The sequence below is a fragment of the Sitophilus oryzae genome, unplaced genomic scaffold, assembly GCF_002938485.1.
Source record: "Sitophilus oryzae breed Bouriz unplaced genomic scaffold, Soryzae_2.0 scaffold_1126_pilon_pilon, whole genome shotgun sequence".
NCBI lineage: Eukaryota > Metazoa > Arthropoda > Insecta > Coleoptera > Curculionidae > Sitophilus > Sitophilus oryzae.
This window is the reverse complement of record NW_022145756.1, coordinates 929,195-955,527: the sequence shown is the minus strand read 5'-3', so window position 1 is coordinate 955,527 and position 26,333 is coordinate 929,195. Positions and strand designations below refer to the sequence as shown.

General features: G+C 29.2%; 1 protein-coding gene across 2 annotated transcripts in view; it reads right to left on the bottom strand.

Annotated features, from left to right (window-relative positions):
* Window positions 1-8,615: 8,615 nt before the first annotated feature.
* Window positions 8,616-26,333, bottom strand: part of LOC115886213 — a 315,760-nt gene continuing 298,042 nt past the window's right edge. Inside the window, exons 5-7 of one of the 2 annotated variants that reach the window (XM_030905300.1) lie at window positions 16,710-16,843; window positions 15,198-15,468; window positions 8,616-11,240 (exon numbers count right to left, since the gene is read on the bottom strand). In XM_030905300.1, coding sequence (XP_030761160.1) covers window positions 11,161-11,240; window positions 15,198-15,468; window positions 16,710-16,843 — 485 coding nt within the window. In that variant the 3' untranslated portion in view covers window positions 8,616-11,160. The remainder of the gene's footprint in view (window positions 11,241-15,197; window positions 15,469-16,709; window positions 16,844-26,333) is intronic. The other variant, XM_030905309.1, reaches the window with a different exon arrangement.

The following is a 26,333-nucleotide window of genomic DNA, read 5'->3' as shown; positions in this document are numbered from 1 at the left end:
ACTCTTATTGTAACTACAGCGGTCGCAATAAGTGACATTTTACCAGAAGGGACCGTAGCAGTAGTTAGCGAAGATACGGACATTATAGTGTTACTGATTCATTATTGCCACAAGAGACTGTTTATGATTCGTCCGGGAAAGGTGTCAAAACCAAATAAAATAATCGACATATCGGCCTTAGAACAAAAATTGGGAGATCTGAAGAATGTGATTCTTAGTGTCCACGCTATATCTGGTTGTGACACAACGTCTGCTGTGTTCAATAAAGGGAAGATTAATTTAGTGAACACCATCCAGAAGAAAAAGTTATGTGAGCTATTAAAAGAATTTTATAATCCCGATGTTACAAAGGAGAAGTTAGAAGAAGTTACATCTCAGTTTTTTATAGCAGCATATGTTAAAAACTCGACAAAAAAAATAGATTTGGATAGTGTCAGATACATGCTTTATCAACAGTACGTAGCTAAAAGAAGTCTTAATAACAAGTTCAACTTGGCATCATTATCACCTATCTCCAATAGTGCGAAATATCATTGACTTAAGAGTTTTTCATCAGGTAAGTTAAATTTATGTTGCATTCAAATGTTAAACTATATTCTCATTTTTGACTTACAAGTACAAGCTTAGTTAAATAACAATTTACCACCGCAAGATTGGGGTTGGAATCTGAAAAATCGAGAGATGAATCCAATACATTCAGACCAGCCCATTGCTCCTACATGGGTTTTAGAGAAATATTTTTGCAACTGCTCCTCGGGAGGATGTAAAAAAGCATGTACATGCAAGCGAATGGGACTCAGCTGCAGTATGGGATATGGTCAATGCAATGGCATTACATGTATGAACCCAACAAATGTGGAAGTGAACGAGGACTATCTTTAAGATAAGTTATCCTATTTTTGAGCTAAGGTTTTTCTTATTTTGTTATTAAACGTGTAAATTTTTCAATATACCTATTTCATGAGAAATTATTTGTAAAACTGCAATTTTTCTTATTCAATGTTTTTAAAATTTAAAAAACGCACATTTAAAAAAAATTATCTCCGCCACTGGTAACTTACCTTTATTAAAAAGATTGGTTTGATAGGAACTTGTATCCTAATAAATTTTTTGGTTTCGAGATTTATCTCAAAAATGCTCTCATTTGAAGTTAAACACAGAATGGTGGGTTATTAAAACAATCCTCCTAAATTAAAGAATTTGCACCTGCCCCACTGAATTTCTAAAAATTTGGTTCTTTACCTATGTGGTAGGAAATTTTCTTCTCTTCAATTTTTTACTCGTGACTTTATCTCCTAAAATTCGTAGTTTTAGAGTTATTGAAGAAAAAGTAAAAAAAGGGCCATTTTTACCCCTTGTAGGGGTGGTTTTGGGGTAACGGGCTCAACGCTTCATCGCTGGGGTTTCAGGATATTTAAAGATCTACAAAATGAAGCTCCATGCCAAATTTCAGCTTGTCTCTAATTTGTTGAACCTCGGCCTGTAGAGGCCCTGAGCTAATGTCAAACAAAGTCAGTTTATTTTATTTAGTTTCTATTTAAGCACCTCTTCAACAATTTTGTAATGAATTGTTAGTATTAATATTAGACATTTATATTTCTGTAATACTTATAATGACTTGGCAATAGCACGTTATGGTATTCTCCTAATTAAGAAAACTTTATTCTTGAGTGCACTGTTTAGGTTTAGTTAGGAATCGAAATGGTAGATTATTTTCTTAATATAATGCCGTACAATTCCTACCACATTATAATTAATACAGAAATAAAAATGTGTAATATTGATACTAAAAATTTATAACAAAATTGTTGAATAGGTGCTTAAGTTGAAACTAAATAAAATAAACTAACGTGGTTTTCAAAATTTTTTCTAGAATCATTGGATAAATTTCATACAAATAATTAATCTCTTGTTAGAAAGATTTATTCTAATATTAAAGTTAACTGTATAAATAAATAAAATAAATTTAAAAAAACTAGCAGTTGATTGTATTTTGTGGCCCATTTTTTTATTTCGTTCATTACCAAAAAACTGGCGTCATTCCAAACAAAACATATATATTTTTTAAACTTTAATTTCCGATACCTAGTTTATTACTGCACCAAACGGTAGCGTCGTTCCCCACAAACTTGCATCCAAAATTCAATCTACGTTTCGACTTTATTATAAATTTCAACAAAACCAGACTTCGTTTATTTTATTTTATTTAAATGTAACGTTTTATTTCTACTAGTACATTAATCCGTAAGTTAATTAGAAAACAAATTATCGTGCACAGTTTGGTAAGCGCGTGTCTAAACGTTGTGTAGCAAGGTAATTTTATAAACTGCATTGAATCTAACAGCATAGTATATCAAGAAATTGCTGACTTTACGTTTAAATAAACATTAATTACATATGTATTTTACTAAAACTTACGCTTGAGGTCGTATGATTCAAAGTTAATTTAACCTTATATATGAAATATACAAAAGCTATTAAACAATATTTTTTAATAATTTAATACGTAGATAGATATTTCCAATCCATCGATTTTAAAAGCAAAACTACGTTACTTCAAACTAAATATTATTTAACGCTTTGAGTATAAAATAAAAAATTTCTTTGAAGCTTTTCTTAAGTTTGTATTAAATGAATAATGCCGTATGATCGAAAAAAAAACGACGGCGACGTCCAGTTGGCTTGGAAATGACGATCGATGACATTCCCCATATAATTTTACATAAAAAATGGTAGCGATCTTCAGTTCATAGCCATCGCTGGCGACATTTTTTCGATCATATGGTATAATATTATTGGGCAAATGAGAAGAAAAATGTGTTATGACAAGCCCGAGGACAAACCCCTTCCGTATATTTTTAACACAATTTTTAAATCTAAACTTTGAAATTAATAAATTTACTTACATGATTGAAACCAACAGATGTCATTATATTAGGTTATACAGAGTGTTTCAAAAAAGATGTACCATCTCTCGTGAGGGATTTCTCACGTAAAAATAAGATTTATTTATTATATGAACATAGGTACGATTCTGCTGTGTTTCGTAGCTACGGGGGATTAAAATCTAATTTTTTTTTCAATTTATCTTAATTTTTCTCCATGTGGTTTTAGCACTTGAAATTAAATTTTGAGGGCAAAAGCTAGGTACTGTAAGTGTTAGATAATATTTAATAGTTAAAAAGTGCCGACAGCTACCAGGAACGTGCATATAGTGCATATGGGTTATAACTTGAATATTTGAGCACTACTGACATTTTTTATCTTGTTAGTTCTAATTGTGGAGGCCACTAAAAGTTTTTTTCTTGATATTTTGTCTATTTTGTTTTCCATTATGATGAAGCGCAATTTTATAAATCATAATTAATCTAACTAAAATACAAATAAAACTAATAAATTACTTATTTAATCTATCTTATTATTAAATTAAAAAACATTTACAAGAAATGCAAGAAATAATCATGGTATTTAAGACAAAATACTTTTTTAATGTTTCACATCCTGTAACTTTAAAACTATGCATTTCTGGACCTATGTTTATAGGGATTTTTATGAGAAATCAATGATTATCTATATCTATATTATCTACATTCACCGGCAAAAAAAACCGGCCACTAAAAACTGGTCCCAATTTCAAAGTTGGATTGCGAACCCGCGAACCTCGCGAACCACTCATTAGATTTTGATGATTTTTTTTTTCAATTGTAAATTAATTTCTTCTTAACGAATGCTACGTCAGCAATTTTTATTCCGAATTTATATTGAGCATATACAGGATAACAACAACAATAAGACGAAGTTTTTTGCCCGAATTTTGTAACACCCTGTAGGGTGCAGCAGCTGTAGTAGCTATTGCTAAATCAAATCACATTGTAGCCTCATCTTTTGTGAGTATTTTATCTTTAAACCAACGCATCGAAAAAAGCTTTAAAAACAAATCAAACATCAGAACGTAGGTAAGTTTAATCTGAAAACTAACTAAAACATAAAAATTAAAAAGTAAGGTAAATAAATTTTAAAGGACTAGTATCTAGTGTCCACTCGCAGGTATCCTGGACTGTTGTTCGAAATATACCCAGTATCCAGGGTATCGGAGACATAACGTTGACTTCGCCCACCCTCAATTAAAGCCACAATACGAGCAATATCAGTTACAGATAATGGCATTTTTTAATTTGACAGCCGTTGTTGTCATATTGCAAATACTCATAAATCCGTTTTCTCTTGATTATTTTATTATTACACATAAAACTATCTGCCTGCGAAACATTTTTTCCGAGACGTTCGTTTTAAAACCGCATATCTCCAATACAAAAAGAGATAATATGGTGATTAAAAAAACAAAATGCTCACAAAAGATGAGGCTGCAATGTGATTTAATTTAGCAATAGCTCTGCTGCACCCTACAGGGTGTTACAAAGTTCGGGCAAAAAACTTCGTCTTATTGTTGTGTCCTGTATATGCTCAAAATAAATTCGGAATAAAAATTTCTGACGTAGCATCCGTTAGAAAAGAATTAATTTACAATTTAAAAAAGAATTATCAAAATCTAATGAGTGGATTGCGAGAAATCCAACTTTGAAATTGGGTCTAATTTTTAGTGGCCGGTTTTTTTGCCGGTGAGTTTATAATAGGTTAATCACTGCGACCTTAAAGATCTATCTATTTAATAAAATTAATATCATTGTCAAATTAATACAATTGTATTTATATCAAGGATACCAAAATCGACAAAATAGGAAAAGACAACGTTTAATCGGCACTAAACGGCCTACATAACTCCGCTAACAAGAAAAAAAAGTCAGTGGCACTCATGTGTTTTTAGAGAAATATATTCCAGTGATAACCCGTCCCTGATGAATCTGTCGACACGTCCCTAATGCACGTCTCTGATGAATCGTTTATGTTTATGAAGTTTACCACAATTTAAACTTAAGATAATTATTTAATTATTAAATCCATAATTATATTAAAATATAACACTTACGAAGTTAGAAATATTTACAGTTTCTACTTAATTATTTAATAATTCTGATAAAAACATGCTTGATTATTTATTTTAGAAATTATACGGGCTATAATCATTAATATGACTATATTAACAATACTTAAATCAAAATTTATTTAAAGGAATGCTACTGTATTATAATAAATTGTAAAACAAGTATGTAATAATAACTCGGAAATAATTATCAAAAACTGCTCATCGCGTTATAGATGTCGGCGTCTTGTCTTTATTATTTTATTAGCCGTTTAGCTATAGTTTGATTTCAGATAATGCAGATTTTAATGTGCCATTTGTGTTTTTTTTATTGGAATTATTATTTTTAGCATATTTTACCAAATATGAGAGCATATTTTACCAAATAATTCATAGAGTATACCACTCTATGTAGTGATTATAAGTGCTCCACTCCATTTTTCAATTTTTAAAGTGCCTATTTAGATACATTTAAAATTAATTAATTGGTGTATAGTAGGTATTTGTATTATGGGTTTGTTTATTTTTTATGAAATATATTTTTTCCTATTAAAATAAACATATCTTACTAAATCATTATCTAGCCATTCTTAAATACAAGGTGTTAATTAAGTATCTGGCCAAATTTCAGTAGGTGATTCTTTGAGTGTTTTTAAGGTAAAAAGTTCATATAAACATATGTCCGGAAATGTATAATTTTAAAGATACAGGGGTGTCCAGATGTTTTCTAATAGAACTTTTTTATTAATATCTCAAAGATCCGTTGGCCGATTTTGTTGAAATTTCGCCGTGTTGTGAACTTTGATAAGTTAGCACTAATTAAATGACAATTATTATTTACAACAATATTCAAACGATAAAAACTTATCCCAATAAATATTTGGCACCGCCTTGGATTCATTTGTTTTTACGCCTCTTAGCGGTGGAAACCATGCAAGCTTTTTCTTTGTCATATATATCATCAGTCATATCATATAAAAAAATATAGGTCCTAATAGCCTAAATGTTATCCTTGTTTATATAGGATTTTATTGAAATGTATCAGCAGATCCGATGAGACCCGAGTTATTATATGTTTTGGAACTTAATGATTTAATTAATTATTCCCTTTAATGCATCGATTGTGCGCATTATCCTACGCGCCAAGAAAAAATATTGCATTAGTCTAAATTCATTATTTATGTTATTCCGCTCTTTCACGTATAATTTGCCCCTTGCTTCTCATACGGAAAGAGTTAGACTAAAATAGCCCAACTGTACCTAACAACCCATGCCTTGACGCATATTCTTTTTTATAATAATATCGGCTTTCCCAGACTAAACATCCATATCCATAAAATAGTTGGCCCACACTGATAAGACCTCATTTCGGCCCTCGAACGTCCTTGCTCTATTCGATGATCAACGCCGGATAAACTATCGACTTACGTGTTGACAAGTTGATTAGATAGGTTATTGAACTTGGACCGTACCATGTCGCCACTAGCATGTCGTTTTTTCAAAGACGGGTCCCATATAAACGCGGCCAGAAGTATTTTCAATACTAAAAACTTTAATGTTAAGTATTATAATACTTATGTTTATGTTATAATAATAATAATAGTAAATGGACTTTTTTGAAATATTCATTAATTAATTTCTTTTAAAACTTGACATATTAGAATACTATCGGTATCTTGATAAATCAGCGATGTTTAATTAAATATATAAAAATTATAAAATCCAATTTTAGAATGTTTAGAAAGCATAAAACATAATCTTGCAGATATTATTGTTAAATCCACACTTTAAAGTTGGTATTATGTTCATCATTGTAACGCAATTTAAAAAAAAAATCAGTTTGAATTTTGTTTTAAAAACGTATATAATTCTTCGTGATATCTAAATTAATATAACATAATATAAATATTTAAAGATATAATTAAACTTATCTGAATTTTATTATAGAAACTTAAAAATGAAAGAATATGTTGGGTGTCCTAAAAACCATGCGTAAAAAATGCATAAAAATTTAAATTGACACTTTTACCTCTTTTTCAAATTTACATAATAAGAAATGACAACCCAGCTACCATAATCGCGCAGCATATTTTCTTGTTGGATGTCCTCTAGTTCGCCCCAAGCTAGCTCATACAAATAAGAATTATTTAAATACACTCAGATGCAAAAAAACGCAACGGAAAAATTATTGGTCCTGTTTAAAACGTTAATTTTTTTAGTCCTATTTCATTGATTTTTTTAGCAAACTGTATATAAATATTTCAACTTTAATTCGAAAACTCAGTTTATTATAAACTTTAATATTTATCTTATTATACAGGGTTAACCGAAGAGTTGATTTTTACCTTATCTTTAAAACACCCTGTACAATAATTTCGTAAGAAATTTTTTGCTAAAACATTATTTTTCGGTCAGAACCATGTCTCCTGAATTGTTTGTTTTTTGACTGATGTCAACTCATGCCTTGGTTAATTTTTAAAAGCAAAATGAACTTTGCCAAAAACATTTTGCAATTTTTTCAATTATCGTTACTTTTTGATGTTATCTTTTAACATCACGAGGTGGCTTTGGTGGCTATTGTCGTTATATCATATCGACACTGATTAGAACTCTATATTAAAATTTAAAAAAAATGTTAAAACGGTGCTTTAAAACGTTCTCAAATACAGTTCAGAGTACTATGTATAGCTTACCAACTTTCAACAAACATAATTTTATGCTTGTTGACGAGGGAAAACAATAAAAAAAACTCAAATAATCTTTACACATATCACACTTTATTTTAAATGTAACTTAAACTATAAATAATACAATAACATTAATATTCAAATAATATCTAAGAATGTATTACCTAGAAACTTTTTGACATTTTTTTTCTAGAGAATTGTATTTACAATGCAATTTGTGTAGTAGTAAAGCGTAGGAAGCAATCTGATATTTATGTATGTTTCTATTAGACATACAGAGCTTCTTTTTAATGTCTTTCACAAAGATAGGGGCTTATGTATGCATGTATTTTCTTGTCGAACAGATAGCAAATGCAGAATTGTATTTTTAGTTAGAAATGCTGTACATTTTAGAAAATCTGTAATGTTTTTATATTTTGAGATATGTTGGAAAACAACATGAAAATAAATGAAACTAAATTTTAAAATACTATCTTGCATTCTTCAACAAACATTTTGAAAAATACTAGATTATAACTAGCTGATCCGACAAATGTTGTTTCGCCATTTAAATATTTTTTTCTGGGACAAGAGTCATCTTTATTCACGGAGTTGGAAATTATTGAAATTGTAATGTCGCTATTAAAAAGTAGTGGTTGATGGTAGAAGGGTGAAAATTTAGGGTTGAATATATTTTTAATGCCACATTATAAAAAAATAAAAATAAAAAATTTTGTCCAAAAAATAAAAAATGGGGTGGACCACCCTTATCACTTAGGGGTATAAAAAATAGATAACATCCTATTCTCAAACCTAATGTATATACATATAAAATTTGATCAAAATCGGTCAAGCCTAGGTACTGAATATGTCGTATGATCAAAAAAAGTTTAGTTGACTTGGAAATGACGATTATTGACATTTCCAAGCCAATTCTGATACATTTTTTGTTTAATCGTTAAATTGTTTATTGATAGAAAATTCGTATTATTAATTTACTGTAACCCAAAATCCGTAAATCTACGGATTAATCACTAGCTTTGACAATACTCTCTCCGGAAACCACTCACTCTGTTGACTGAAAACAGAACTACGGTACAGTATTCTTTATCCGCTGCGCTGTAAAAGACTCTCAGCGCGCAGTGGTGCAGAGCAAATGTAAATCTCGGAATTCTCGGACAGGCTGATGGTAACGCAAGCTACATCACGAACAGTTTTTGTGCCACAAAATCGCCTATAAGGTTGTAATAAGGCAACTTATTTATTCAATCAAGGGTATAACTATTCAAATTAGTTTTGGACGTTGTTGCTGTATCTATTTTCGGTTTGTAGAACTTGTATTAAGATAAAAAAAAATCAATAATATTATTATGAATATTGAAATTAAATAAAGTTTACAACAGGTTGCACATTATTGCAATTAATGATAATGTGTAATATTAATGATTATGTGCAATTAATGTATTTTTGAATTACCTAATGGACATAAAGAGTAAAATAGTTCATATAAATAAAAACATTACAGATTTTCAGTTTTACTATAGTTTAAGAAGGCATACAATTAGGCATATTAATTTAGTGTACAATTATTGAAAAAAAGAATGATAGCTATCACATATTTAACACATAGACCGTGTTATAGATTACATAGTTTAGCCAGTGTGTATATACAGTTAAAGCTAACGTAAATAAACAACATTATATTATATAGAGGCTAAATCAATATCATTTTATTAATTATTTACATCCATATTGCATTTAATTAGAGTAAATTTAATTATCAAAATATCTTTGACTGTTCCAAGATTTACCGTTACATCAGAGATCTAAAGTTAAGTTTTAAATTTAATATTTCTACAAACGTTACAAAGAGACTCTTTGTCAACTCGATCTAGATTGTCAGTAATAAATAATTAATTTTTCTTTACAAGCTAGGATAAAATTTGTCAGACTAAGTTTTACAAATCTTTTAAACAAAATCATAATATAGAATATAATTAATTTAATAGCAATAAATGTTGAGACTTGTTTTATCAAATACATCAATATCATTAATGTGTAGATATTTTCAACTTATTATTGCTACGTAAAAAGTATTATTTAAATTTAGTTTCGAAAAAATCTTTGAAATGTCATCAAATGTCATCAAAGGTAACGTTCTTACAATTTAAATTACTTATTACTACACTACTACAATTACTAATATTATTGTAGTGTATATGTGATGTTAAAGGTATTTCTGATATCTTTTGGTTTTCATTAACATTAAATGACATTGATCTATTTGTTAAATAAATATACAGGGTGGTCCGAATTGTATTTGCAAAACTTTGGCAGCATATTTTACAGATAAAAATAAGTAAAAAGTTCGTATAAATTTATACTCTAGGCGTTTTATTTTTATTTGAATTTTTCAAAATGGTATGTGAACTAATGTCGATATTTGGATAAAAATTGTTGTAAGGGATTTTTTGACATCAGATATTTGGTTTTGGATGTCAATATGACTCTTACTTGCAGGGGGCGCCACCTACATATTTTTAACTGGTTTGGAAAGTGGGCAATAACTTATTGTCCGTACGTACATAAAACTACTGAGTAAAAAATATACTCGTACATTATACTTTTTAGAAATAAGTTTCTTTGTAAAAATCGCTACAAGTGACCGTTCTCAAGATATTTTTAATATAAATGATCATCATTATTACATTATTGACTAGACTAAAGAGATAAAAAATGATAAATTTAGAAATTCTTAAATTAATCATGATTTTTTCTAGAGTCACGCTCAAACAGTTTGTGTTGGACCTCTGGCATATGAAATTTATCATCATCTGTAAATATAACGTCAAATTGTTTTTTTTTTCTAAAGGATGTCATGCACTGATTACTTTGATTCAAATATCTCGAGAACCATTACTTTTATGTAAAAAACGACGGAAATGTATATTTTTTACTCAGTAGTTTTTTTATACAAGTACGAACGAAAGGTTATTACTTTTTAAACCAGTTAAAAAGTATGTAGGTAGCGCTCACTAAAAGTAGGAATCGCATTGTCACTGAAATCAAATTTCTCATGTTCAAAAAAAATCCAAATTCCAATTTTTATCCAAATATCAACGTTAGTTCAGAAATTATTTGAAAGAGATTGAAACATAAATGAAACTTCTATACATCCGAAACGAAGCTACTTTAGGACATAAATGTACGAAATGTTTATATCATATTTATATTTTTATTAATATATATTATATTTATATTTTTTTATATTTTTATCTGAAGAATATGCTGTTGTATTTTCCCGGATACAATTTGGACCACCCTGTATAGGAAATATAAATATTTGTTTTAGTAAATTAGGTTCCAATCTAACAGCATTTAAATTTCTTATTTTTCACTAATAATCTCAATGATAATATTAAAGTCTTTTTAGGGGTAGTTGATCACAAAAGAGTTATACGTTTACAAAGATTTTTATAGGTTTTTTAGGTATTTATATTATTACAAATTAATTTATAATATTAAATAAAACACTATACTTATAAACAAGTAAAAAAGTCTGGATATGCCGACTTGACTCGAGGCGCTCTTCACTGAAACAAAAGAAATCCATGTCAAAACTACGTAAAATAACTACAAGTTCTGCAACGGAAGTTAAACTTGCATTAATTTTTATCCATCCAACTTTGGATTATTAAGAAGATATTTCTTTAAATGCAATTATTTAGCGATCTAGAGCCGGCTCTCCGTTTTACTGCAGGATCAGTTAAACACGGCTGAAATTATCTGAAATATTTAATGTTGGAATTAAAGTTCCCGACTACATTAAATTAACTTTTGCTCAACCGGTTCACTTCTTTCATTTTAACTTTTTGAGACTTATTAAGATATTATAAAACGACTTTGCTAATTTACTGTGAGAGCCTATTTTTAAATTAATTAGCAACTTTTCGTTTTGCAATTTTGAAAGCGTATTTTTTGTTTTTATTAATTTGTTAAATCGATTTTTAATGTTTTAATAATGTACAGTGTCTGTCAGAAAATCTGCAACAAGTGGGAGTTTTTCTATTAGTAAGTTATTAAAGTAGTGTGTTTGGGATCAATTAAGCAAAAGTCATATATTACAAAAGTGCAAGAAAAGATTCTTAAGAATTTATGTATTTATGAGACAATTTCCGAAATTTATTAATTTTGAATTTGAACAATTTTAAATAAGACAAAATGAAAATTATTTTTTTTTATTAATTACGACTTTTAAAGAAAATTACAGCTTTACGAATTATTTGTATTCAATTTGTTTTTTTTGTATATTGTTCATACAAAAAATGATTTTATTTCTTCGCAAAATGGCCAAATATTCATACTTAGTAATATAAAATTAAACTCGGCAAACATACCTTAAGCTATAATTATAAACAACTTTCCTTTATAATTATTTTCTAGTTTTACAAGATGGCAATTGTCACATGACACTGTCAAAATATTTTTTAATTAATGCAATTGGATGACTTACTTTTTTTTTAATTTAAGGTAATATAATTTTAAATATATGTTTTTTAAAACGTAGACACATTTTCTTTAATACTCAGGTAGATAATGTCCAAAAACGGTAAACTAATAGGATTATTCATTCTCATAAGACATACGTTAGCCTCTTCCCGCACTTCAGCTGACAATTATTGTTACGTCATCGACGGATTGTTTACTATTCAGGCTCTGTGTACTGTACGTTTGTAAAGTTTTTTAGAGCTATAGAGTTTATAAATACTTTCATTTTGTGTTGCGATACAACTTTATAGACAAGTGTTAACATCATGTTTGTGTTTTACAGTTTTGAACTGTGACTAAAGGCGCATTCTCACGACTCGTGTACTTGACAAACATTTGTTATTGGAATATACTCGCCATGTCGTGAGAACGGTTTCCTTGGTCACTCGTCGCGTTCCCACTCTCTGTCGGTAAATATAGCCCGAGTCTAAGGAACACAATAATTATTATTCGTACACTTGCCAAGTGTACTTGGCCAGCCTTGTGTATACTTGCCGAGGAGCAAAAAAACGACTGCGCAAATAATTGTACTGTTATAGAGTATGTTCCGTTTATTTCCGAATCGTAGTGTTTTTCGAGTTAATTGCGGATAATTTAAAACGTTAAAACAATAATAGATTATATAATATCAAATTTACATTAACAACTTCACTATTGGCCACATACCTAAATCGTTCTCACAGCAACAAATGGAATGGACAAATGAAGACTACACGGGAAAAACCAGATATTTAACATTTTCATAGAAATTAAGATAGCGATACAACTTTATAGACAAGTGTTAACGTCATTCGAGAAAAAAGAAAGCAATAGTACGCTTAGTCCCAGAGATATTACAGTTTGGTTATTTTGCCGTACAAAGGAAAAACCAAAGTAGTCCACGCGTAAATGGCAAAAACCAGAAATGTACTTACGCATGGGCGACAAACCTGCATCTTGCAATTAGTATTATATGTTATACATTTATGCATTGTAATAAAAACCTACTTAAATATTAATTTTCTTCCTACAACAAAAAAATAATAGTTTAGATTTAGATTTTATACAATCTTAAACATCCCTGGTTTGTTTTACATTTTAATATTTTTATTTCGGTATTTCAGAATATGGCAATAATTCACAATATTAATAATTCAGAATTGGTAGTAATGTATATTTTTCTAATTATTCAACCGAAAATAACATATTTCTTTAAAAACACTAAATTACATTTTTCTCGACTCCAATTGAAATGGACAGAACTGTGATTTTGGTGTAGTCTTCAAATTATGTTGTTTTGGGATTTATGGATCTATACGAAAATGAGCCCTTCATATGGATGGCCAAACACAAAAAACATAAAAATCGTATTGCAGTGTACAGTAAAAGAACTTAAAAAGAAAAAAGAGCAACTTAAAACAAAACGAAAACGACCAACAAAACTAGCAACAACAATTTCGGGATGACCGATATCCATCGATGCGACTATACTGTTTACTTGCCAAGGATTTAAACAATGTGTGTGCTGGCGTATTTGTTAAAATGAAAACGTCGTGTGAGTGCCACACTTGTCGATGTTGTTTACAAAGTGGGGACTGGTGGGGATACTTGCCAAGTACGCAAATATTGGCGTGCTTGCCAACTAGACGAGTCGTGAGAGTGCGCCTTAAGTGCTTACGATATTGTTTATTAATTATTTTAAAGAAAAATATGGAAGTAGAATGCTTTCATGTTTTGCTTTAAAATAAAAGAAAAGATGCTTGAAAAGATGATGCTAGCAGAAAATTGAGAAAATATTAAAAATACCAGATTAAATCGTTTCATATTACATAATATATTATGATATTTTTATTAAATAAAACCACATATGATTATTTTATCGACTTGTTATGGATAGAGAAAATTGTGATGGTATAGGACCATCAAATGATATGAGAATTGTTTTGTATGTACTGTGTACATATATGTTATTGGGTTATATGGAATATGGTTACGATGTACTAGACGCAGTGTTGTTTAATTTAATTTAATGCATACGTAATTTATTTTAATTTACTGCCAAAAGCACACACACATAGATACCAACCCAACATAAAATAATTGTGATAATTGGAGTAAGATTTGAAATAACTTAGGCATTATCAGTGTGTGTTAATATCAGTAATATTGGTAGGAATAAATAAAAAAATACATAATAATATTCTATGCCTTTTTGGTACTCTTTTAATGCCAATTTATGCAAATTTGTAAACGTCTAATTTAATTTTAGCAAGAATATAAAGCAAAACATTAATTATTTAATTTATTTATTTACACATCTTATAGGTATGCAGTATATAAAACCGTTTAATCGTATTAAATACTCGGATAATGCATTTTTAAGAACAGCAGTTCCTAGACTATGTAGGCCCTTAGGTATGTACAATAGAGTACACAAAATGAAGGTATTTATACACTCTATAGCTGAAAAAAAAACTTTGAAAACGCCCAATTCAATAATTTTTAACAATTAAAATTGACAAAATAATTAACTCACAAGTACACACAGCCTGAATGGTAAACAATCCGTCAAGGGTTACGACTGACGTCACAAAGTGAGGAGTTTTCGCATGCACTTAGCAGATACTTTCGGCTGAATGAGCAGTCCTATTAGGTTAACTATTCTTGGATAATGTCTTATAGCGATTTACTACTTTTAGGGAAGAAAGTCTGCACTACGTTTACTCACTACAATACCTAGAGATATTTTTGTCTGAATTTTTTAGTAAAAATAGATGGCGTTATTAACATGCAATAATTATGAAAATGATTCATAGATATTCAACTGATTGTTGAATAAGATATAGTGTAGATTAACATTCATATTTAATTAAATTTTCATAATGTGTCGAAACATGATTAGCACTTCCTTTATATTTATGTGTAGGATGCCAAATATGATGATAATAATTAATAAAATAATGAATATATTGAAAATTTTATTTGCGGAAAAACTGAAATTTCTAAGTTAAAATAATGCGTACCCTGAATATGTGTCACGTGTGAAGAAGCAATGGACCACTCACCCAATAAAAGGGCCTCGCGCATGTCCCTCATTACGGGCAGACTGTGCACTACTGCTTCTCTATCCTCACTGAAGAGTACCGGTGCTATTGATGCGACACATTTCACTCTCATTGACCCACCAAGAAAGTGTCTGTTGCTCAGAATGAATCTCAGGCCCAATGTACTCGTGACAAGACCTTTTGCGTGATGTTCTATAGGGTACTTGATCAATGCTTCGTCCTTTTGGATCTGAAAAGATTAGTAAATTATATATCTATTTTATTTGGGTATATTTATTTTGTTCCTAAAATATAACGCATATATAATAAATTAAATTAGCAAAAAAAACGAAATAATTACAGATTAAAAACTTATTGTCTCTCACTAGATTTTGCTTTTAGATGTTTTTGGTATATAATTAATTAAGTTGTAGAATATGTTAATGAAACAATTTGGTTAAGTTAATTATAGTTTTTCAGGTTTTGAAATAAGTTTGGTTTTAATACTTATTTTTTAAAGCGCGTATATTATATTATTAATTCTGAAACTTTTAAAGTAAGAAAATTTATATAAATATGTAAATTAAAAAATAAGTTAATGTCAAATTGTTAAAATGTGTACTTCAAATTATTGAAATATCAAATGTTTTTTCATTCTTATATTTACTTTTTAGATTTAAAAGCAGCAAATCCACTTTTTTATCAAATCGACAGTGTAGTCACCAGCAAAAGTATTTTATATCAATATTAGGTATAATAAAATATAACTTCGTTGGTATTAACTGTTATATTAATAACTTGCAGTAGTACTTGCATTATACTTATTCTATTTTGCTTATTCTATTCTTATTTTGCAACTTATTGGGTACAACTTGAATTTGTCAATTATGAAATTATATTTGGTAATTTTGCTAGCAACGCAAATGAAACTGCCAAAATGTATTTGGAGGAAACATAGTGTTAAGTACGTTCGACTATTGTACAAAAACATAACTAGGTCAGTATAGTGCAAGTATTAATTGGAATATGTCATTTGAATTTATTACAACACGTTCTTAAAATAGCAATACATTTTTCTAACAAAAAATATCATTTGTACTACAGTTTACGAAGTACAGCAATAAAAAAGATTGTTTTAAAAAGTTTGTGAGAAATCTGTATGTTTTGTTGCAATTGATTTTTAGATATACCAATGAAAATAGGATTTATTTTTAATTTAATATATTTAATTAAATCCTTAAATTATATTTTTTAGTCTAATTATAAAGCTCATATATACGGGTTTTATATTTTGCAGCACGTTCACTAGAGTAGAATTATGAAAAATCACCCTGTATATCAAACTTTACAAATCCACCCTGTTATATCAATCGTTACAAATCCATCTTATCAAAAATTTATATTGCTAAACCGTAGCAGACAATGCTACTGCCTAATACTGTGCTCGAGATATGTCTTGACCCAATAAATATCAATTTCTCTAAGACTAACCTGTTGTTCGTTTATGTACCAGTGTAGAATAGACGCTGGTCGACTCCTGCCAGAAGTGCAATTCAAGTTTATCTCGTCCCCGATCTGATATTGTTCCTCCACACCGGAAATGACGGGATCCTCGTCCGGAAGTGCTGAAAAAAGAAAGAAAACGGACTATTGTGAATGCGATTGTTGTGTATCTAGAGATATAAACAAGATATATTATCTGGATTATTAGATATAAACAAAATATATTACCTCAAGATATATTATCTCGTATTATTGACAAGAAATTAAAGTATCGGATTATCACATATAAATATAAGTATCGAACAACATTAGTTGTTATTGGCGGAACAATGAGAGGTAGAGTTTACATTCAGGAGGTGTTGATTCCAATAGGAGCAAATTTTTTCTTCGTTGATGACAATTCACCACTACACTGGACAATGGAAGTGCAACGTTTTTGTGTATACGGTATTAATATAAAAAAGCATCAGAGTTGATTTAGAAATTAAGATCGCTCTCCTTTTATATGTAACATTATAGGGACAATATCATCAATCATTTCAAAGCCAACTTGAAGCCGGTTATTTTTGAATCGCACGGTATAGTGCACATATTGGAGAGAGGATATTATCAAACATACATTATAAGTTATTCTTGTGTATTTTTATAGTAAAATTATTGCACTAAAGTTTTCTATATGTGTAACAGAAATAAGTAATATAAAAATCTGAAAGTCTAATAAACTTCTTAAATAAAAAATATTAATAAAAATAATTTTACTGCAAGCAAAGAATACAAACGATTTTGTATAAGTTACAACAAAAGAGGTAAAAAAGAGGTATACATAAACTTGTAGAGGAAAAAAAGATACTGTATTTGAAATGGCTAAATTCGAAATCTGAACTAGACAAGCGCACTTATAATGACAAGAAAAATGAGGTGAGGAGAATGGTTAAAGAAGAAAAGAATAAAGTGTGGGATGACAAATGCAAAGAAATTAATACGTATATAGGCGGAAGAAGGAATACGGAAGTATGGAGATTTATAAAAACAAAAACAACTAAAAAACAGGAGTCAGCCCCTATAGAAATAATAACCAACAAAGAATGGGTGAAATATTATTCCAAATTGTTGTCAGAGAACAGACCTGAGTATCAAGAACCGCCACAGCCAGAAATAAACATTGAAGGAGAGGAAATCTACGTGGATACCAACAAAATAAAGACCGCTATAATGTCTTTAAAGAATGGAAGAGCATGTGGCCCAGTGGGAGTATATGCAGAACTCATAAAATCTGGAAGCAAAAAAATTTTAGAATGTTAACAAACATAGTTAACCAGTGCTTAAATGGTCATCCAGTACCTGAACAGTGGAAAAAAGCATATATCTCCTCTATATATAAAAAGGGCTCAAGGAAGGATCCCAATAACTACAGGGGAATTTCGGTCACCAGCACTATGAGTCGCCTCTATGGAAGGATACTGAGGAACTTAATTGAAGAGGAATACTCCAGCTACGAAGAAGAAGAGCAGAATGGTTTCAGAAGCGGAAGATCATGTACAGATAATATCTTTGCATTGAAACAGGAAACAGATCATCGAGAAGAAATCTGCAATGAACCAGGAAGTTCATATAACATTCATCGATCTACAAAAAGCATATGATACAGTGCCAATAATAAAATTATGGGAAGTATTGCACGAATCAAGAATTAACGCAGCTCTGATAAAATCTGTACAAAATCTTTACCATGGAGCAAAATCACAAATAAAAACGGTCAACGGTCTCTCAGAGGAAATTTCTATCACTAAAGGGCTCCGACAGGGTTGCTGTATATCCCCAACACTATTTAAAATTTATATTGCCAAGACCTTACATCTATGGAAAAGAAAATGTAACGGAATGGGTATAGAACTAAATGACATATGCCTATACACCTTGCAATTTGCAGACGACCAGGCCATAATTGCAAACGACAAAGATGACATGGAATATATGGTTTGGTTTGGCGGAAAATAATTGAAGAATATGCTAAATGGGGTCTCACAGTAAATACAGAAAAAACAAAATAGCTTCTAATTGGAGCTAATACAGAAAATCTTATTTTAGACAATAATATGGAAATTAGGGCATGTGAAGATTACAGGTACCTGAGATCTATATTTACAGGAGATCGAACGGACGATAGAGAAATAAACAACATAGTAAGAGTAATACAGGCACGAAGAGTTATCAGATGCATAAATGGCATTCTATGGAGCACTGAAATTACAAAAAGCAGGAAATATCATATATACGAGACACTAGTTAAAAGCATATTACTCTATGGATGTGAAACATGGCGACTCACTGAAAGGAATAAAAGGAAATTAGAGACAACAGAAATGGACGCGATTAGAAGAGCAATGAGAATTTCACGGAGGGATAAGATCAGAAATGAAGACATTAGACAACAGATGGGAATAGAGGGAACAATAGTAAATGATATAGAAACAAAACAATTAATATGGTACGGCCACGTTCAGAGAATGCACAATGAAAGAATTCCAAAACAAGTCATTCATTGGATACCACCTGGTAAACGAAAGAGAGGACGTCCCAAGAAAATATGGATGGAAGGAATAAGAAGGTCGATGAGCGAGAAAAATCTGACCGAAGATCAATGGGAAAATCGCACAGGGCGGAAGTTAGGCATCGGACAACGTCGTAGGACGTTCTGACCCGAATTTATATATATATATATATATATATATATATATATATATATATATATATATATATATATATATATATATATATATATATATATATATATATATATATATATATATATATATATATATATATATATATATATATATATATATATACAACAAAAGCTATATATATATATACAACAAAAGCCATCTTTTTTCAAATAAGTGTTTCAAATTTGACACATTTAAAGAATTTGCGTAGCCGTGATTGATATTAGTTATAGATAGTTTTCTTTTATAAATAGTATTAGTATATCTCTAAAATATAATTAAAAATTTTCGATAATAAATTTTCTAAACTTTCAAATTAAAGACATAAATAGTAATTTGCTCCACAACCGAGATAAACATTCAAAGGCGGAAAGGTCAAAAGGTAATTTGTTTAATTCGGGTAAGCATTAAGTTAACCTGGCAAAGGACTGCCCTTTTCTTTGAATGTCTATCGCTGAAAATTTATGAATTAATTAAAGTAATTAGCTAAATGTTAAATAAAATATTCTAAAATGTTGTGTTTTTATGTAACATTTATTTTTATATTTAGATCTAATAGCATTGAATAATATTTTAAAACATCAAATAGAGATTTTTTGCAGGTATAAATTGACATATTTTTTTCTTATATACGAGAGCTATTATAGAGGACAAATATCAAAACAAGACGAGTCTGGAAACGTAACTCTGTAAGATTTTTCCTATTGGATTTTTACTTTTGTCCGAATATATTAAGAATGACAAATCAGTTTATTAAATTGAATTTCATTATATTTTATAGACAACTTCCAAAAACAATAAATAGGGTTTAATACATTTAATATTTTTGGCAATAATTTTGAACTACGTAAGGAAATTACCTAAAGTATACATGGAATTTCCTCTATACATAAAATCCTATTTATGATTTTTAAACATGTAATAATTGTACAGGGTGTTTCATTTTTGTGTGTTTTATGCCGCTTTTTATTTATGAGTATAGATAAATAAGATGCGGTTTGCACATCACTGCGCTACTTTTTATGAAACTAAAGATGCTACACACAGATTTGTCCTTGCCCCCTTGGTTACTAAAATATAGGACGTATTTGAAAATGTTGTTGCATTTTCCAAACCCCCTTCGTATCTCAGTTATCTCATAACTTATGTGTTATAACAAAAAAATAAAAAGTGAGAGTCCAGTGGAGTATTTTACGTAGAAAATAGTGGCTACTAACTAGTTTTTTGCTGGGAGCTGTCATTTTCGAAATATGACTCAAACAAATGTCTTTTTTAAATGTGACACCCTATACATTATTTTTTTATTTGCCTTGTCATGAGCTTTCTAAAAATATAGCACATTCTATAAACAAGGTAAACATTTTTTAACTTTTTAACATAATATTCTAATAATCTAATTTAAAAGGGTATTATCATTTTATCTAATTTAATTTAACCAGAAAATTTTGCTTTCCATTGTGTTGTATTAAAAAACTGCACTGAAGTTAAAGCTTTTAGATAATACGCTGTTAATCAGAGTTATCGATATTTATAATTCACTTGTGCAATAATTCTACACACAGACAATAGCTTGGAATAGCCAGTAACCAAAATTTAACATTGAATCAATTATTCAATTGTTTTGATTACCTATTTTAAATCGGCCAGATATGTTAAAAGTTAAATATTGCATTGTCGGGTTGTTTATGCCAGTAAGTATACAGTATGTCCCCGGATTGTCTTTACAAGAGGAATATTTTTTATAAGAAATATTAAAATTATTAATTAATTAAAATTATTAAATTGTAATGAAGTCCGTATATTTTTTTTATTTAACCGGTTAAATGCTAGGCGTGAACATAAATCAAACACGGTACGATAGCGCGGCGTGAAAGTACTTCGCTGGTACACCGAAGGGCCCGGGTTCGATCCTGCCTTGGGACCTAACTTTTTTTATTTTTTTTATCGTTAATATTCTCATGGTAAATGTTTAAATATTTGTTTTTTTGATCACCAGGACGGATAGCGTTTGTGGATTTATGAACCATACTGTATATAAGTAGAATTTGATATGTTCATTTGTTTTGAATGATTATGGTAACAAATAATTCTTAAACAAGCTTAGTATGGTTTATTTTTATTTTTAGAACTGCTATGATAGTCTAAAACTGAAAAATACTCTTAATATTAAAAATTATTTGCTGATAAAATTGTGTTAAATATTTCGTCGATTTGCATGGAGACGTTGAAGTTTTTTTTTGTTGGTACAAACAGCAAATGGTTTTTTGTAGGATCGACGGGTAAAAACCGTTTTTTTTACTGTAAGGAATCTTGATGAGAGGTAGAACGATGGTAACCGAACGTGGTTCGTGGTTCCCGACGGGAAAGATTATTTAAGCGACGGGAGCGCGAAAACGGGGTTCTTCTTCCTGTTGAGACTAAGTACCGGTGAACTTTTCTAAGTAAACCTCGCGAGTCTGATCCGTTTTTTTATCAGCGCTGCTGTAAAAACCGAATTCTTGAGTTTTAAAGTAAAAGTACCGTATCTCCGTTTTTGATTTAAATAAGTATAAATCGTGGTCGCAGAGATTTGATTTAAAATAAGTCTAAACCGTATTTCTGATTTATGAGTATAGATAGTTAAAAAACGAGCATTTAAGTTTTTTATACCTACTTTATGTTAAAGAAGTACTGACCGTGAGTAGACAACCAGACCGTTTCGTTTTGATCCGACGCCGATTTTCTTAAGTTTTCTTTATACCTGACCGTGAATAATTAGTGTGCCTGGATTCCGGGCTGCTGGAGGCGATTCAGGAAACCAGACCGTTTCATTTGATCCGAAGCCGATTTACTTAAAAAAAACGAGGTAATCATATTCTTTCTTTTTTTTTGTAACCGCCAGATACCCCATCAGAGTTCTAGTAATCACAAATTTTAGTTTCAGCACAGTAGAGTTTTTATTTTATTTTTATGGTATAAAATTCCTTACTGTAAATGACTGTCTTAATTACTGTAATATATCTATAAATTCATTTACCTGCTAGTAGTTATAGAGGAGGAGTTAATTAAGGTTCCTCTTTTATTTTACCATAATAATAACATTTCTTATATATCTGATTTATTTAAAGATACATGTGAATATGTATTGTTAGTATTTGAATTTTGAATATGTATTGCTAGTATTTTTCTATTTTATTTATCTGAAGATATTGAATTTAAATCATATGAACTTAATTATTTGCTATTGTAATTAACTGATTTAATTTCTCTGTGTTAGATTTTAATATTTCATGTTTTAGTATTTTCTTCATATTTTATTTATTTGAAGAGATTGGATTTATAACTAATTTAATTTATTAATTAATTACTTAATTATTTGCTATTGTAATTAACTGATTTAATTTCTCTGGGTTAGATTTTGCGATATTTCATGTTTTAGTATTTTCTTCATATTTTATTTATTGAAGATATTGGATTCATAATTAATTTATTTAAATAAACCTCGTTATGGAATGTATTCGACTTTAACTGCCTTTAACCAAAATTTAACATTGAATCAATTATTCAATTGTTTTGATTACCTATTTTAAATCGGCCAGATATGTTAAAAGTTAAATATTGCATTGTCGGGTTGTTTATGCCAGTAAGTATACAGTATGTCCCCGGATTGTCTTTACAAGAGGAATTTTTTTTATAAGAAATATTAAAATTATTAATTAATTAAAATTATTAAATTATACTTTTTTATAAGAAAATCATGAAAATATGGTTGAATTTTTTCTAAGACTTAGAAATGCACTTCTATGATAATATAACTTCGTTTTCATCATTTGATAGATTGTATTTCATAGAATTTTACTTAACGGTAATTCTTTTTTTGTTTTAAAATGTTAAAGAAGCGCAAAATTTATTTAGTTTAATGCTACGGAAAGAGTGATAATAGTTACCGGGAAATATCATACTTTAACAACACCAACGAATATGGCATTAAACAAAATTAATAATAACCATCTATCAAAGAATGAAATCGAATTGATATTACCGTAGAAACGACTTTTGATTTTTAGGACTTTCAACGATATTTTCTTGTTTTTTCATATTTTTTTCTAAAATGGTAATGAAATTTGGAAAAGTATAAACGGGATTAATCACTCTGAAACAAGCAAAATTTTTTTATGATGAATGTATTTTTCTCAAAATGTCGATAATAAAAAAGTGTTTCCCCTCATTCCGGGGACATATTGTGGAGTATTTTCTATTTTTAAAAAGCTCATAACAATGCAAACAAAATAAAATTATAACTTACAGGGTATCCCATTAAAAAACATAAGATTGTGTCATATATCAGGAATGACAACTCGCGCCAAATATCTAGTTACGCTACTGAATACCTTTTCGATTAGTTTCGATAACCGAGAAACGAAGGCGGTCGAAAAATGCAACATTTTCAATTTCGCCCAGTATGTCACTAATAGGGCTATGACAAATAATAATAATAATAGTGGCTTTATTAATATAATTTACATGGTGCACAAAATATATTTAAATAAATAAGTTGGCGATATTCAGCATGTGTGCTGCTCTTCCATGCAACAAAAAATAACAATAGAGAAAAAAGTTTAAGAAAAAGAAAAGTTCAAGATAAGAAAATAAAAGAAACATATTTTCTCTTTACCGTTTTTCTAATAAGTCCAAAATAACAAAAATATTTTAAGTTGAAAATGTAAAAAAAAAATTCGCTTAAATTTTCAGTGGAACTTCTCAACTACTGGATCTTTCCTGAATTTTCCTTCTTTAAATTTAATCTACTATCTATGTTGCTACATTATGAAAATGTTATGTTTTTTAACTAAGAATTAGAAAAATTCCACTTCCCCTAAAAATATTTGCCCTTATATTAGACTCTCCATGTATAATAATAATTTTTATTAATAATAATTAATTTAACTCAATAACAAATTTGTGTGTATCTTCTCTACTTTCATAAAAAAAAGTAGCCAGTGATGTGAAAAACGCATCTTCGTATCCCAACTTATACAGGGTGTCCCAGAAATAAGTACAATAGGGCGGTAGATCTCGATAAAAGAAACATATTTTTTCTTTATCGTTTTTCAAATAAGTCCAAAATAACGGAGTTATTTTACTTTGAAAATTTCCAAAAAAAGTGATTTTTTGCTAAAATTTTGAGAACCGCTGGATATTTTCTGGATTTTATTTCTTGTAAATTTAATCTAATACCTATGTTGCCATATTATCAAGAAATTATGCTTTCTAACTAAAAAAAATCCAATTTTTTTCCCAAAAATCTTGATTTTTCAAATTTTTTTTCGCCACATAGGTGTGTTTCTGGGGTTGATCTATAGTACCAGTTAAAGTACTTGCACTTATTTCTGGGACACCCTGTATAGCGTAAATCCTGCCAAAATACTCGAAAATTGAACACCCTGTACATGACAAAAACTGTAGCTCGAGATAAAATAGGGAATCAGAAAACAAAATTGAATAAATGGATGATGTCACATTTAATATTATATGACACAAATTATGAATGTCATCTAATTTTAAATGACTTTAATATTAGATGACCGTTTAAGCTTTCCTATATCTCTTTATAATTTGTTTTATTAAATACTCTATTTTACTTATAAATAGTAATTTGAGTAATATTAGAACTTTATTAGACAAGAAAATTATTATATTAGCGCTTCAAATAAACTAACAAAGAAGAATCTCAATTAACTATGCCGATACTATCGTTAAGTCAATAATAATTATATTATTCTCGCAACTAGAGTGCCTCGTTAGGCAAAGCAGTAAATGTTTAAGAGAACCTAATATGTATATTTTCCGAGACTCCCGCTTTGCCAGCAATTTGCAATCTTTCCAGTTTCGCTAAAATAAATGCACAGGGAATTGTTGTTTCCCCAGAATTATGGTTTGTTCTTACGGAAATAACAGTAATTTGTTCGACATTCATTAACTGCAATCTCGCAAAACGGAAAATACGACTGTGTAAAAAGCAATGCGTCTGAATATTGGTGCTGCTTAAATCTGGGAAAATTTTGTGTTATATTAATTGGAATTTTAATAAATTGAATTTATTTACTGTACTCCGATCCAATTTTATTAAATTTACAATAGTATTGATATTGACTCGATATTTAATTTATCGAATGATATTTATCTCGATGGAATATTATACGTTAATAATATTTAAATTTTTGTTTACATTATTCTATTTCCATTTATAGAATTTAGTTTTTAACAAAAAATCTTGCTTGAATATATCATACATCGGGTTTGCACATTGTTAGATTTGGCGGAACTATAATAATAATATACTGTGAAATAAAGTATATTATTGTAAGTAAAAATTGTACTTTCTGTGGCGAACCTGTATGTTTGGCATTACAGACATGGTAAAAAAATGTCATTGTTACTCCGAATATTGCTATTTTTTTTTCAAACGTCACAAATAATTTCAAAGATTGCAAATAATATAAAATGCTTACCTTGATTATAATTATTTACAAGTATTACCTCGTAAATAATTATATCGAGAAACTATGGTTACACTAGTTGAGTAAGACGTTATGTCAAATTAATAATATACTTTCGTTCTTTTGTGCTTAGTCGTAAAAGTGGTTACTTTTATGCTTAGGCGTTAAATGACTTTTTTATATTGTCAATCAAGTCGGTCGAAAAAATGAGTACTTTTGTGACGTTGGAAAAAAATAAAATTTTTCTGTGTTCAACACACACTGTAGTGAGCATTCAAGGTGAGTCTTAAGTATAATAAAAATATAATTAAATAAGTGCAAACATTTTCTGAAGGGTTATTTTACTTTGAAAATAAAAAAATGATTTTTTGGGTTTTCTTTCTTTTAAAATGTGTCAAAATATTATG